The following is a 15778-nucleotide window of genomic DNA, read 5'->3' on the forward strand; positions in this document are numbered from 1 at the left end:
GGAAAACAGTTTATTCATTATATAATGGGGTATTTTCACAGCTTCACTACTTCCTGAAAATAGCTGTGCACATTCATTTCCTGTCTTGCATTATTGGCCAAACTGATTAATCCAGGTGTGTCTGGTTTAGACTGCAGCAACAAGACACACCTGGATTAATCATTTTGGCCAATAATGCAAGACAGGAAATGAATGTGCACAGTTAATTTCAGGAAGTAGTGGAGCTGTGAAAATGGCCCATTTAGTGCACTCAACATAGAACAGACTGAGCGTTTAGCACCAGTCCACCAGAGGGCGCTGCTGTGAATTAAAATCCTGTTTAAATACTAGGAATTTTAGAAAGGAAAACTAGCATTTCAAGAATGTTGAGATGGGATAATTTGCAGCAGCATCAGAAGCAGCAATGGGCTGTTATTCACTTCTAATCTGAACACTGCCCCCCCCATGGCTCGGGGCAGTACTGCAACACTGGGGCTGCATCCGTGTGTGTAGCGCCTCAGGTTTAATTCAGTGGGTTTATTGATTGGCGATGTGTGAAAAGTCTGTCAACAAGCAGTGAGAATTAAAGTATTGCATGACTGGAGGTAGAACATGCAGTTTCCATGGTAACCAGAGTTTGTTCGACTGATGTTGTGCAGACCGAAAGTTTTCTCTCTGCAGTTTTTCTGTGTTTTGATCATCTGCTGTCCTCCTTCGCCCCCAACAGTGTCTCTCTGAGAAGGATGGCGTTGCCACTGGTGCCGCCCTCTCTGTCGCCATGACGATGCCGTTCAGCCCCCTGTCCAGCGACGAGGAGCAACAGAGGATGCTGGGAAACAATCGACACCTCTATCCCGGGGCAGAGGACGAGGAAGAGGAGGAGGAAGAGGAGGAGGAGGAGATGGAGGAGGACGAGCGCGACGAAGACGGGGAGGAGGAGGAGAACGGCGAGCTGGTGGGCGAGGAGGAGGACGAGGAGGAGGAGGTGGTGGAGGAGGTGCGGCGGGGAGGCCCGTCGCGAGGCGGCCGGGGTGACGGCCGCCGGCAGACCGGGAAGCCGGCCGGGCGGCCCGCCGGCGACAGGCAGGTCCGGGCGGGGAACCCCGGACACACCGCCAACCCCTATTCGTCCAACCCCGGGAACATGCACCAGCAGGCGGCCAATCAGGTGCAGCAGCAGCAGCGGCGGCTGAAGGAGCGCAGCAGCAGCTCGGCGCCGGCCGAGGACGCCCACATCGCCATGATGGTGTTCCGCATCGGCATCCCAGACATAAAGCAAACGGTGAGTGACGTTGCTGCACCGTCCGTCACGTTCTCCCCAAGACGCCACATCAGAACACCAGCAGGGCCAAGAGGAAGCAGGAGCTTTAGAACCCGGTTCTGGCTGGAATCCGGACCGAAAAAGGCCTCTCTGTGAAGCAGAGTACCGTATTGGCCCAAATATAAGACGACTCTGATTATATATCTGTATGTTCTGCTGCCTGGCAGTTGTTTGTTGACTCTGCGGCGTTGAACCATCAGTTTACAGGTGGCATCAAATCTTGGCCTCTGTTGTTTGCTCACTGGTCGCGTTCCAGCTCCTTCGTTCCAGATGGTCACGTTCCTCCATTTTTCATCAGATCACTGTGACCACAGACGTCATATGACTGACGCTCCATTCGCTTTCTGTACTTTGGCTCCCTCTAGTGGCGCAGATGTGTAATGACAACCTAGCCCTCGATTATAGTACGACCCCATTTTGAGAATACGGTTTCTGGAAAAAATGTCGTCTTATATTCGGGCCGATACGGTAGAGATGCTTCCAGGGTCTCACCTGCTTCCTCCCTGTGGTCAGGTGGTTTAGGCTCCAGTCAGATGAAGGGTGGAGGAGTGGGGTTGGCGGTTCGATCCCCCTCCGTCACGCCGTGTGCCAGACTGTCCTTGGACTCTGAACCTGTCGGCGGTCAGCGGCGGTGTGTGTGTGTGTGTGTGTGTTAAAGAGTGTGACGGATCATAGACTTGTGAGGCAGGGTTATTATCTGCTTTAAGTGAAAACCATTTCTTTGAAAGGTCATCGTCTTTATGTGTGACTTCAGTAAATACAGGAAAACGTCCTTTGCAGTCGGCCTCAGTCTCTCTTCTTTTAATATTCATGGACGGTGAAAAAGGTTAGAGAATGAACTATGGATAGAAAACAATCAAACAGTCTCCTGTGAAATGGCAAAGAAGCTCATAAACTTTCAGAACAGCTCAGAATATCCTTTCTTGGATTTGTGTCTTTCTCAACTGCCTCATTTAAAACGGAATCAGACACCCAGTCACACGAGCAACATTTCAAGGAAAAACATTGCTTTTGGATTTCTGTTTCAGAAAAGTTTCTTGTTTCCAGAGTGAAGTTTTTAACAATGTGGAAAATTATGCCGTTAGTGTAGTTAGTGCTGTTAGCCTTCGTTTCCGTGGAGACAGAGCCTGAAGGTTTTCAAAAAGTTACATTTTGTTCCCCATTTCCACGGAAATAACATCGAGGTTTTTAAAAAGTCGCATTTTCCCCCCGTTTCCTCGGAGACAGAGTCCGAGCGATTTCAAAAAGTTACGTTTTTCCTGTTTTCAGAGATGCAGTCGGAACGTTTTCCAAAGCTGACTGCGAGCATCACCGGCATATAAACTCTGAAAGCACAAGAAAAGTTTTGCGTTTTCACTTGAAAGCAGGCCCTAAAACAGTGTGTGTGTGTCGACCCTCGGTGGGTTAAAGTACCGATATTTGTCTTTCATTCTGGAGGAAAAGTAGAGAGTCATCAGTAAAACAAATCCTCTACGACTCTTTCTTTTTTCCCGCCTCTGCTGCTCTGAAGCCACCGAGCTTTGCCGCCTCAGAAATCTCCTGTTCGGGGAAACGGGTCTGCCGTCCTCCATGTGGCTGGAATCTGTTCGGATCTGTCAGAATGTGTTGGAACCAAGCGCCAGCCTCCGCTCATAAAACATGAAGACAATGCGTGTGAAAAAAACTGTTCAGTTCAGTTTATTTGAGCATATGTTAAACAATCAAACAACAAATTAACAAAATAAAAAGACATGACATAGTCGTACAAGGCTCAAAACTGTAATTCCGGGGAAATTCCAGCAGGGGGCGATGATGCTGGTTTCAAAAAGAGCCGGGTCTCACTACAACCATTCAAAAATGGTGATTTTTCAGAGTGCAAATAAACTTATAAAGCGCCCGGTTTCAGAACAGGTTCTGGTCTCTGTCTCTGGTTTCTATAACCTGCTGCTTCACCAGACTCTGGTTTTCACATCAATCATCTGTTGCTTTAACGAGTTAAAGTTTTGAACAAATCGCCCTATCACAGCGCCTCCTCCGTCCACGTGATGCGGTCACGTGACGGACTGGACCAATCACATTCACATCCGGTTTCAAATGTTCAATGTGGAGACGTCCTGCTGAACACGCTGAAGTCTTCAGAATGGAATTTCGGAACGCTGTGGGCGACGTCAGGAAAGCTCTGTCCACTGTATTTACGATCTGTGGTCTCCTCTGCTGCAAAAACCCCGTCAGCAGACTGACCGATAGGAGAGAGAGAGAGAGAGAGAGAGAGAGAGAGAGAGAGAGACTTTCAAGGTGACCCGGCTCCGGAGGAGAGAGAGACGAACGCCACAGAAGAACAATCAGAACGTTTAAAAGGGCTTTAAAAACTCTGGAGACAGAAGGAGAGCATCAGAGAGAGAGAGGAAGAGAGGGAGAGGGGGGGGGCCCTCCCGTGGTCTGATGCTTCCAGAGAGCTTTATAATGCAGCCGTAAAGCTGGCGGTGAAAAGCCCTCAGCGGCGTTCCTGCTGGGAGAGGCCGCTCCAGAACCATGCCAGAGCGTCTCTCGTGGTCACGTGAGCCACAGCGCCTCCCTCAGACCAGTCTCTGAACTGACTGGAACACGTTTCAAACCTTCCCATGATTTCATCTCAAAACCTTCTTAATTTAGTTTCCTCTCAAATTAGAAAGTGGAAACAATGATCAGCCGTCGTGGCGTCAGTCTGGTCTTTATGGAGCTTCTCATGCTGCAGCCTCCACCAGCTTGACGTCTGACGACGGCATGATTGCCGCGCAGAGCGGCGCGCCGCCGTTTCAGGACAAAACCTCTTCATCTGCAGATGGAAGCAAAGACAGTGATGGAGTCAGTCATCACTGCTTGTAGCAGCAGAGGCTGGAAGATGCAGCAACTTTTCAAACTTAAAAATGATCATGTGAAAACCAGCATCCCTGAAGTTCCTCCTGCTGACATCTGGTCCCTGCTGAACTTTCAGTTTAGCACTATAATTTGAATTTCTACTTTATTTCTGCGTTTAATCCTTATTATGACTTCAGCAGCTCATAAGAACGAAGCATTCTCGACCACGGACATCCGGGCCACGAAGCACACCCGGGTTTGCGCGGGCCTTAGCCTCAGCAACCAGTGCAGAGGGGAAAACAATCACGCTGCTGCTGCTGGCCAGGCGAAGCACTATATCTGTGGAGTTTGTTCTTGCTCAATATTTGTTGTAGATTGAGAGATATACTGTAGATATATGAAAGATAGTGAAGAATTGTTGTGTTCAGCTGCACCAACACTGTAGCTCAACAGTCTCACTTGTCCTTTTATATGATACCGAGCGACGCTACTGAACCAGGAAGGCCGTTGGCTATAAACAGAACCGCCGACAATACCAGCAAAACACCGGGAAAACTGTGGCTACCGAAACCGGACTACATATATGTTTGTTCTGCACACTTTGTAACAGGTTCCTTTAAGCGTGGTAACAAACAAGCGCTAGCAGGTGAGCTAATGCTAGCTTGTTAGCATCCTCATTTTAATCAGACTGCGTTCGTCAAATTAATTTTTTTAAATAGACGCCTTTTATAGCAACATCTGTACTGACCAGGGGCTTTGATGAGGCAGTGGTTCACATCTGGGTACCCAGACTAGGCCGTTGTTTTGGATTATTTAGCCAGGAATCAGCGGTGTGCTTGTATGGACACAAATCCAGCCGACCATGTGACGCTTTGCCTTGTATCTTGCTAAAGCTTCAGGCTGTGAGCCATACCTGGCACCAGCGACCAACACTAAACCTGTTCTACAACACAACAAAACGCTAAAAGTTTTAATAACTGTACAAATATCTACTGAGAAGCTCTGACGGTCTTAATTTTCCACATTGTTTGCCCCTCCGTAGTGGCGACTAAGGCCGATCAGATGGTCTTTAACGTCTCGCCGATATGGAGCATCCAGCAGCGAGTGGCTGTTGTGACGACTGAGGGAAGGACCGGGGCTTCATCAAAGAGAAAGCTACAAGAGAAGGATGAAAAGGGAGGCAAACAGAGAGAGAGTGTTTTTTTATGTCGTTACCAGAGTAGAGCTGATCCAGACTCCCTCTGTGTTTGACAGATATCAGCCGTCTGTCCTCTCTCGGCCAATCACAGCCTCTCTGACGCCGCGGACTGAAACCACAGGAAGTTCAGATCCTCCACCCCGGCGCACTTCCTCCCTCTTTCATTATTGATCTGTGCATGGGTGTTTTCTGCAGTGTGTGTGTGTGTGTGTGTGTGTGTGTGTGTGTGTGTGTGTGTGTGTGTGTGTGTGTGTGTGTGTGGTTGGTTGATTCAGTGTTTTTAACCCCGGCCATAAATAATTCAGCGCTCTATTTATCCTAACAAACGGGCATCGGGGTTTAATGGTGAGAAAGACGGTGAAACGGGTGGAGATCAGGCTCGACGGACACACACACGCCGAGACGCACAGTCTGATGTGGAAAGACGGCGAGCGACGCAGAAGGTCAAGATGAACCTGAGAGGAGTGGAGGGAGCGCTGGCAGACGGAGAGCAGCGAGGTGGAATTACATAAAGATGAGTTAGTGTTTGGGTGCGGAGCTATAAATGCTGCTTTATGTAAGGCTCCGGGCTTTTTAGGTATTTCCTGCTCAAAAACGGAGGGAAGTCACTATTTCAGGCAGATTATAACCAAACAGACTGAACCTAATCCTTTCCTGAACAGAATTTTAAAAGAGAAGCTTGTCGAAATGAGAATTAAGATTTTAAGACGAACATAAACTGATAACTTCAACGGGATCAGTAAAGAAACTGTGACCTCGTGACCTTTTTACCAGGAAGTGCTGACTGGTTTCTTCCCACGCCGTCGTTCCGGCAGAACCCCCCTGACCTCCCTCTCAGCCCCCCGCTCTGCTCTCCTGCCCTCCTCCTCCTCGTCTTCCTCCCTCCCTCTGCGTCCGCCCTGTTCCACATGTCGGCTGATAAACGCCGAGTGCCGGTTAATCGTGTTGTAACGAGGCCGGCGTGGATGCGGATGTTATGAATCCAGGATGGAGGGTTTCATGTGAATTCATGCACTAACGTGGTGAAGAGTTCACATATAGGATGATAATTATGACTTACAGCTAACATGTCGCTCCGGCGGTGGATACCTGGAAGCCGGAACGTTTGAATTGACTTAATATGGAAATAATGGAGCGACGCTGCTTTACACCAAATAGAGATGAATTATATCCTGATATCATCCCTCAGTCCTTGTTTTATTGGACGTTGGGAGTCTCTACTCGGAGATGTTCTTAAATTCTGATTCGATCTGCACTTTATAAAGTGACAGATTTATCTCCTTATGCTTCCAGTATTTCAGAGATCAAGGGTTGAACGAATTATATTTCCTTGCAGAGATTCTGACTCTGAGCAGAATTGATTCAAATTTAACTGCAACCAACCACAATTCCAAGCAATATGAAGCTCAAAGCGAGTGAGTCCGTTTCCTCTGATGCTCTTCTGGATAATTCCGAGGCGACTTTAGTCTTCTAGTAATCTCCGTTGGTGGATATTCTGCTCTAGAACTCTAAAAGGGTCCTGGTCCATTAAGCCCGGCCGTGTTCACACTGACAGTCACATCCGAGGATGAGGAGAGGCTGCTTCGCCGCCGCCGCCGCAGCGTGAGGTGGAGGCAGTTTCACGCGCCGGTTTATTAGCCTGCCGGAGCGCCGCGCACGCCGCCGAGCTCCCGTTCGCCTGCCGAGCGCATTAAGCAGCGTGAAACAAATGAGTTTTCCTCCGCTCGCTCGGCTCGAGCTGGGTTCCTCCAAACTTTAGAATATAAGCAGGAGCCCCGAGGCGACACACACACACACACACACCCACAGAGGCTGGGTGTGCGCCGCTCTGGAAGGCGGAGAGGCCACCGCGCCTGGTTGCAGCGCTGTGGAGGATGTATGATAATGAAAGGTGAAGACGATGGCGGCGGCCATGATGAATCCTCCGCTCAGCCGCTGCGGCGTCAGAATGAAGGAAGGTTTGAACGAAATGTGAGCTTCAGGCCTCGATTCACACCACAAGAGGACTTCTGGGGAAGATGCACCATTTTGGAATCTCAGTTTCAGGAAAGTTTCTCATTTACACGGCAGCGTTTTTGTGTAGTTTTCATGCTGGAAAACAAGCCAAGTGTCGGGTTACGCCGCTCTTTAGGACGCCGTTGGTCGAAGAACTGTTTATTATTTCATCAACAACAACAACAACACAATGTTTTCAGAAAGTTCTAACCGGGGGGGCATTTCCCAACCAGACTCAACCAGAGTTTTACGTTTTCACCTGAAATCATTGTCATGTCAAAACGCCATCAAAAGAGGAGTTAAACAGTGGTGTGTGTGTGTGTGTGTGTGTGTGTGTGTGTGTGTGTGTGTGTGTGTGTGTGTGTGTGTGTGTGTGTGTGTGTGTGTGTTTAATGCTGAGGGGGGGTTATTTCCCCACAGATCTCATTAAAGTCTCTGAGTCCCCCTGAGTTTGACCTGCAGGGAAAGGCCGGGGGGGGGGGGCGACAGAGAGAGAGAGAGAGAGAGAGAGAGAGAGAGAGAGAGAGAGAGAGAATAGACGGCGCCTATCTCTGCAGAGATAAGTGACAGCAAGATGGCGAGGAGGAGGGAGGATGAGGAGGAGATAAAGAGCAGCATGGACAGAGTGAGCGGGCGTATGTGAGTGGGAAAGTGTGATCACAGCTTTCAGAGGCAAGACTGGATTTTTCCGTCTGAATAATAATAAAATAAGAAAAAAAAGATCTCAGGAGAAACAGAAGGACGTTAAGGTGGAGCGAACATATAGCGAGTTATTCAATCTCCGAGGTTAATTGAGAAGTTTAATTCAGGCGAGAGAGAAAGATCATCTGCATGTAGGGAAGTCCGAGGTGTCCTGGAGTTTGCATGTTCTTCCTGCGCATCTGGGATTTATTTTACACAACAATGATTAAATTGAAAACGCATCGTTTTCCCTTTATTTCAAGAGTCACATTTTAACGTACGCTACATCATGAAAACGACGTCGATTTATACAGAAACGGCGGACGCACTGAAAACGATGTAGGTAGCAGGTCAGGCCAGGAGTTGGCGCCGTTCCCTCTTTTCCTAATGAAACCACACCGGTGTGTGTGCAGAGAACAGCACTGCCTTCCACTCAGGACTGAACCAGAGTGTTTTCAGTTCCTCAGAGCCCTAAATGTCTGTTTTCACTTGAAGATGTCGTATGAAGGGTCCTGATTTCCTCACACCGTCGAGGTTAATCCGTGACTGTAAGTCGCTGCAGTCGTGGATCTTCTTGCCGTTTTGTGTCCTCGGCGACGGACCGTCCAGGTTTTAGCCCGTTTTACTCGCGGTCAGCTGGGATCAGCCCCCTGCAGCCCTGAATGGGATCAAATCGCTCAGAAGATGGATAAATATTGATGTTTTGCCGTCAGGAACCACGGCGAGAGTTCAGGATCCGGTCTCATCCGATCGGAGAACATAAATTGTTCTTCTCGTTTTCTGCTGCTGACGATTAGCCGGGGGAGTCGGAGGCCTGACGGGCAGGAACCCGGCTGTGATCACATCCTCCCGAGCATCCCAGCTCTTAATGAGTCACGGCTCACCTGCGCTCAGCGGGAGCGCCGAACGCCGTCGTGATTACGCCTGCAGAAAGACAAATAACAGGAAGCCGGCGAGCGATCGTCGACTTCTATCCAAACCCCGATTGAACGCAGACACTCGAGTGACTGAAAGTGTGTTTACCCGGGAACCGGCTTTGATACGAGCAGAGAGAGCGAACTGTAAATATGGACTCAAGTACAGCCACTGCAACTAATTGGCTTTCATTACAAATAAATGTACACTCATTAAAAAACACTTTGCTTAAAAACGGATCACATCTAACGAACCGCGTTACTTTATAAAAAGCCAAATTTTGATAAACATTCATAAATAGATAGATAGAAAGAGAGTATTTTATTTGTTCCACGATGGACAAGATGTAATCGTTACAGCAGCCAGTTGATAAAATATAAATGAAAATCTCCCAAAGCTACAAACAGCTAAAGAAGGTAAACAGATACAAGTTGCCGATAACTGGAATTATGGAAAAAAGAAGGATATAAAAGCTACGACTCCTCAAAAAAGACAATAAAGCACGAAAAATAGTGAAAGTAAAATGATTAAAATTTCGAGTAGAGCATTGCTTTAAAGGGGCTGTATCATGCAAAATTCACTTTTTGTATGTTTTAACCTTGTTATATAGTTATGTACTCACCTAAAACTCCCCCAAAGCATTTTTTTCCTTCGTGCCTGTGTGTTTAAGCTTTCCTCCTGTGAAAACGCTCTGTTTTCCCACGTTGACGTCACACTGTGAAGATGGCCCCCCTGAGCCCCCCTCCTGCAGGCCCTCGGCAATCAGCGTTGCTGCTTTTTGTAACTCCGATTTCGAGGATAAACTTTGACCATCGTCTGAAAGCAACAGTCAAGCAAGAGCAAGAGTCTGAAGGGTCTGAAGGGTCTGAAGGGTCTGGAGGGTCTGAAGGGTCTGAAGGGTCTGAAGGGTCGGGAGGGTCTGAAGGGTCTGGAGGGTCTGGAAGGGTCTGGAGGGTCTGGAGGGTCTGGAAGGGTCTGAAGGGTCTGGAGGGTCTGGAAGGGTCTGAAGGGTCTGGAGGGTCTGGAAGGGTCTGGAGGGTCTGGAGGGTCTGGAAGGGTCTGAAGGGTCTGGAAGGGTCTGCGCTTGGTGAGTTTCTCGCAGGAAAAGACGTTTTTGCGTGTGGAGAAGCTAGAGCTAAAGAGCTAAAGCTAGCCAGCGTATTTGTTTTGAAGCACTAATTGGTTGAAGTACGCTGTCAATAAAAGTCCACAGGGGGAGAGGCGGGATTTTCAGTGAAACGGAGCGTTTTCTCTTCTGGGTTTCAGAATTAGCCCCAGAAAATCTTTTATTTCACACAAAATGACTTTTCCTTAGCGCCAAAAATAAACTATGACCATGTTAGAGCCATTTCTAGGGTTTGGACTAGCTAAAAAAGCATGATACAGCCCCTTTAAGTGAAAATTAAAAGACATTGAAAGAAAGCAAGATGAAAGGGAAATAAAAGAAAAAAGAACAAAAAAAATAAAGGAATGAAAAAAGCAAAATTAGTCAGTATAGCTAAAACTGCTTTAACCACGAGGAAACATGTCGGCTTTGAAAACCAAACAAAACAAGTAAAAATGTGTAAGATGGGTGAAGTGAGAAAATTCTTTAAAAATTTCAGAAAAATCTATAAAATGGTAAAAGAGCTCAAAACGACTTCATTAATGCAGCCTGCATGTTTCCTCGTTTTATTCAAATCATTCACGTATTTTTTGTCTTTAGTGAAATTTTAGTCTGGTAGAAAATTACAAAAAAGTCTTTTTCAGTCATCACACCCCTTTCCCCCGGTCAAAAAACCCGTTTAAACCCGCTAATGGTCAGCTCCTCGGCAGTGGGAAAGGGTTTAATCAGCATTTAGACCCTGGCAGCGACCCGGGTTTTACTCGGCTTGGCTCCGCTTGGCTTTTAGTGTGAAAGGCCGACCCGGGTCGACGCAGTGATTTACGTGATGACGTCGCCGTAGCGTGGCTACGTTAGCGTGGCTACGTTAGCGTGGCTACGTTAGCGTGGCTATGTTAGCGCGCTAGTTGTTGTTTCTGCACACAGCATGAGCTTTCCTTCCAGAAGACCCGGCAGTGGCAAGATAGCGAGACCAGAGAGCTTCTCCTGATCCGCGGGGAGAAGAGATTCGTCTACAGGTAACGGGGACTGAGCTCCACTGTGTCGTTTAGCTCGCTGTGCTAAGTCGCGTGGGTGATGTCATCAACGTGGGACAACTGCAGACCCATGTAACCAATGACGTGTAGAATTCTATACGTCATTGCATGTAACACGACAAAACACGCCCAGTGTGACGGTCAGGGCTAGGGTTAGGGTTAGGGATGACGACATGATCCCTGCGGCAGCGGGAAAAGGGAGAGGTTTGTAGAAAGAGGTCAGAACATAGATCGTTAATGTAATGGATGGAGCTTTTGTGACGTCACCCATTGCGTTCCCAAATGCCATTCTGCAGACTTTCGCGAGTCCAGCAGGACGCCTCCATATTGAGACATTTGAAACCGGATGTGAATGTGATTGGTCCAGCCCGTCATGTGACCACATCACGGGGACAGAGGAGGCGCTGTGATAGGGCGATTTATGCAAAACTTTAACTCGTAATATAAAATCAACAGATGATTTATCTGAAAATCAGAGTCTGGTGAAGCAGCAGGTTGTAGAAACCAGTGATAGAGACCAGAACCTGTCCTGAAACCGGAGCTTTATAGGTTTATTTTCACTCTGAAAATCAGCATTTTTGAATGGTTCCAATGAGACCGGAGCTCTTTTTGGAACCAGCATCATCGCCCCCTGCTGCAATTTCTCCGGAATTACAGCTTTTTTGCACTTCCGCATTATCTTCATGTTTTATGAGCGGAGGCGGAGCCTGGGTCAGAATCACCCTGGATCCAGTTCCTCACGCTGCATTGTCATGTTTCATGACTGAATTTATGATTGGAAAAAGTGTTCGAGCTGTTTCTGAAGGCCTGGAGAGGTGAGATGACGAGCTTTAAAGGTCAGTTCAGTTATTTTCAGGTCAATAGCAGGGCGCTGACACCGCTCAGCTTCGTTCCAATAATTATTATCAGTAAAATATAACGTGGTGGAACGCTGTGGTAACTGGATCCTTAACCCTCACTCCCTCCTGCTGCGACTGTGATTCATTTTAGAGTGGGACTGTAAGTGTGTGTGTGTGTGTGTGTGAGAGAACACTAATCTAATACAAACACACACACCTCTTCATCCTCTCCAGCTTTCTCTCCCCTCCTCAGAATGTTAGGCATTGCCCTCCCCTTTAACTCTCCTCCTTCGCTACGCTACTGTAACACACACACACACACACGCACGCACGCTCAGTCTTGTATTTCTATCCTTGTGGGGACCGTCCATTGACTCCCATTCATGTCTAGCCCCTAACCCTGACCCTTACCCTAACCCTAACCCACACCACAACAAAGCCTAACCCTAAAGAAATGTTTTTGCACTTTTACTTTTTTCAGTAACAACAACATGGTCAAGAAAATACTGTTTCTCCTACTTAGGACCGGAAAAAGGTCCCCACAAGGCACGTCGTTCCACGTTTTGCTATCCTTGTGGGGACATTTGGCCCCGACAAGGATAGAAATACAAGAACGCACGCACGTACGCACGCACACACGCACGCACACACGCACACGCTCACACACGAGCGGCATGCACAGCCTCCCAGTACCCCATCTCCTAGGGAACACAGGGATGTCGCTATGGCAACAAGCAGCTTGCTCCACTAATGAACCGGTTGCCGTGGCGACCGGGTTGGCTGTGCGGGAACAGAGACACTGAATAAAACAGAGGGAGAAAATGTTATGTTACTCCTCTGCACAAAAACCCCTCGTGCGGGTTTTTTTTAATCTTTCTTTGTTGCACGCGCACACACACACACACACACACACACACACACACACACACACACACACACACTCATTCATGCATAAATACATATGCACACTAAAACCACTGACACAGCTGCACAAGCATACTGCAGAGACACAGAAGTGTGTGTGTGGGTGTGTATGTGACCTGCACGCACATGCATGCGTGTGCACATCACACACACACACACGGAAGCACATATACACACAAAATCATTGACACAGCTGCACAGGCACACTGCAGAGACACTGTGTGTGTGTGTGTGTGTGTGTGTGTGTGTGTGTGTGTAAAGCGATTAGGATGACTGACAAAGGCTGAATGAATGTTGGGGGACAGAAGCAGCTCGTGCAGTGATGCAGCTTGAGGCTGGAAACTTGCAGCTTTCTGCTCAGGGCCAATTATCTGCTGCCTCAAGGTCAGGAAGCAGCCCAACTGGGAAAGGAGGAGAGGATGGAGGAAACAGGCAGAGGGAGGTCGCAGCGGGGGCAGAAACTCCAGAACCCCTCAGTGTGTGGAGTTCTGCTCCACTTGGACCCCCGGAGCCCGGCGCTGGCTCCCCCTTCTGGCTGGACGGGGGAAGCAGCCTCGCCGTGCTGCAGTGAGATCATCCAGCAGCCGCGGGAACTCTCCAAGGCATCCTGGGAAAAAAAATGTGGAAGTCCACAGAGCGGTGCTGGGAATAATCCCGGTATTGTGTTCTGGGTAATCTCCTGGTCCCGGGAACCCGGCGGCCATCGCAGCTTTCGTCAGTCTCTGCAGGCTCTGCACGTCTGGATGTGGGAAGACGGATCCCGTCAGGATCCGTCAGGAAACATCTGGCGTCCCGGGTCCTTCGGGTTCGGGAAGCCACTCCGCTTCAAGCCACTCGGTGCAAAGGCGCTGCAAACACCGGAATGATCTAAAACACATTAAACCCATGCAGGAACAAAACGCTGCAATCACAGAAACGATGCAGAAGCGAAGACTTGCAAAATCACAAAACAAATGCAAACAAAATATGCTGCAAATATATAAAAACACACAAAACCCCAAAACAGCTGCAAGAGAAAAATGCAGCAAATTTAATCGCCTTCTTTTTCTTTTTCTTGTCCTCCGTGGTGTCCGGTGCACTTCCGTTGTGGGTTGAATTTGCAGCGTTTTTCTCTTGCATGTGTTTTATGTGTTTGTGGGTTTTGGGTTTTTACATCGTTCCTGTGTTTGCAGCGTTTTTGCAGCTGTTGGCCACCGTAGGATTCCAGTCTGAAGCAGATCTCCTGTTTTGCTGATTTTGAGAGGAAGATGTTGTTTGCTGAAGGGTGAATGAGAAGCAATCGACACACACCGAGAGACGCTTCATCGTCTCAGATTCAGCTAAAATGAAGGTTTGCCTCAGAAACAGACTTCGTGTCGTGCTGCCTGTGTCCTGAGCCTCCGTCCTCCCCCGCCTCCTGCAGAAATGCCTGCGCTTCAACCCGGACGCCACGGTGTGGAAGGCCAAGCAGCAGGTGCTCTGCTCGCTCACCGAGTCGCTGCGGGACGTCCTGAACTACGGCCTCTTCCAGCCCGCCACCGACGGCCACGACGCCAAGTTCCTGGAGGAGGAGCGGCCCCTCAGAGAGTACCCACAATCCTTTGAGAAAGGGGTGCCGTACCTGGAGGTCAGCTCGTCCTGTCTTCGCTCATGTTATGTTACTTTGATAAGCCTCAATATTTCTTCTTGATACATGAATCGGTTGTTCACAACTATTAAATATTAAGGAGTGAGTGTTAAAGTGTTGCAGTGTCAGTACATGGGACACACAAATAGGTAGAAAACGTAAAAGACAACAATGACATGCATACAAACTGTGCTCACGCTAAAGTATCTATAAATAACTGAAGTATTAGGCTTAAAAATCGCTTTTATTATATATTCATGATATGAAATAGCATCCTTACTAACTTCATAGTATCTATAGTATATATATAGTATAGTATATATAGTAATTTAACTACCAACTAGTGACTTTAGTGAATTATTAATGGATTTATTTATATGCAACTAAGAACTTGTGGAAAATTGTTCAAGTTTGATCTGAAATGTCTGCAAAAAGGAAAAGAAAGCGTCAACAATCCTGATATATCGTGTCAGTGGCGTTATTGTCCTGTAAAAGAGGCGTTTTGATCTGAAGTGTCCTGAAATTAATTATTTTTTGGTTGAGAATCAAAGATTTTGAAACAGTCTGTAGTTGCACCCTTAATGCTCATGAATACAACTGAACATGTTTAAAAACGGCTAAATTCAAGCAAAGTCTAAGTGTTTTTAATTTATCACTGCTACTCTGGAAGAAGAGAGATGCTACCAGATATGGTCAGGCAGGAAGTGTCAGCTTCCTCTTTGTGTTTTTAGTGTAAATCAGAAAAAATCCGTCCTAGATTCCACTTTTAAGGATTCGTCATATTAAATTTGACATAAAAAGCGCGACGTCTGATTGAACGGGACGACAGAAGTGCGTCTGATGTGTCTCTAATCTGTCCTCCAAACTGCTGCGAAGCCACATTTCTGCTCCTGGGCGAAGCGGAGCGGCCAGATAACGCTCCTCTCAACAATCCATCTGCAGGAAGCATTTTTCTGTGGATCGAGGCCAGAAGCTGTGAGAATTGAGGACAAAGGCGCTCGTGTGTTCGGATTAACTCTTCATTTCCTGTCTTTTTTCTCTGCACTCCTTCCAGTTTCGCTATAAAACCAGGGTCTACAAGCAGACCAATCTAGACGAGAAGCAGCTGGCCAAGCTGCACACCAAGGTGAGAGACCGACGCGTCCTGCAGCTCAGATCTGCTGCTGAAGTACATCTCCGTCACACCAGAGGATTTCAGAATCAGCTGTTCAGACTCATGTAGTTATAGCTGTTTGCCAGCAGGGGGCAGAGTGACAGTGTGTGGACTGACAATCAGCTGGCAGCAGAAGAAGAACCTGTCCCTTTTGAGTGTTTTGTTCCATGTGACCTCTGCTACAGTTAGGACATGTACAAGACATGAAGCA

General features: G+C 47.8%; 1 protein-coding gene across 2 annotated transcripts in view; it reads left to right on the top strand.

Annotated features, from left to right (window-relative positions):
* Positions 1 to 686: 686 nt before the first annotated feature.
* shank1 (SH3 and multiple ankyrin repeat domains 1) overlaps positions 687 to 15778 on the top strand; it is a 63032-nt gene continuing 47940 nt past the window's right edge. For both annotated transcript variants that reach the window (XM_030089239.1, XM_030089240.1), the window contains exons 1-3: positions 687 to 1261; positions 14211 to 14414; positions 15469 to 15540. In XM_030089239.1, coding sequence (XP_029945099.1) covers positions 758 to 1261; positions 14211 to 14414; positions 15469 to 15540 — 780 coding nt within the window. In that variant the 5' untranslated portion in view covers positions 687 to 757. The remainder of the gene's footprint in view (positions 1262 to 14210; positions 14415 to 15468; positions 15541 to 15778) is intronic.

Source organism: Salarias fasciatus, chromosome 4 (genome assembly GCF_902148845.1).
Source record: "Salarias fasciatus chromosome 4, fSalaFa1.1, whole genome shotgun sequence".
In the NCBI taxonomy this organism is placed as follows: domain Eukaryota; kingdom Metazoa; phylum Chordata; class Actinopteri; order Blenniiformes; family Blenniidae; genus Salarias; species Salarias fasciatus.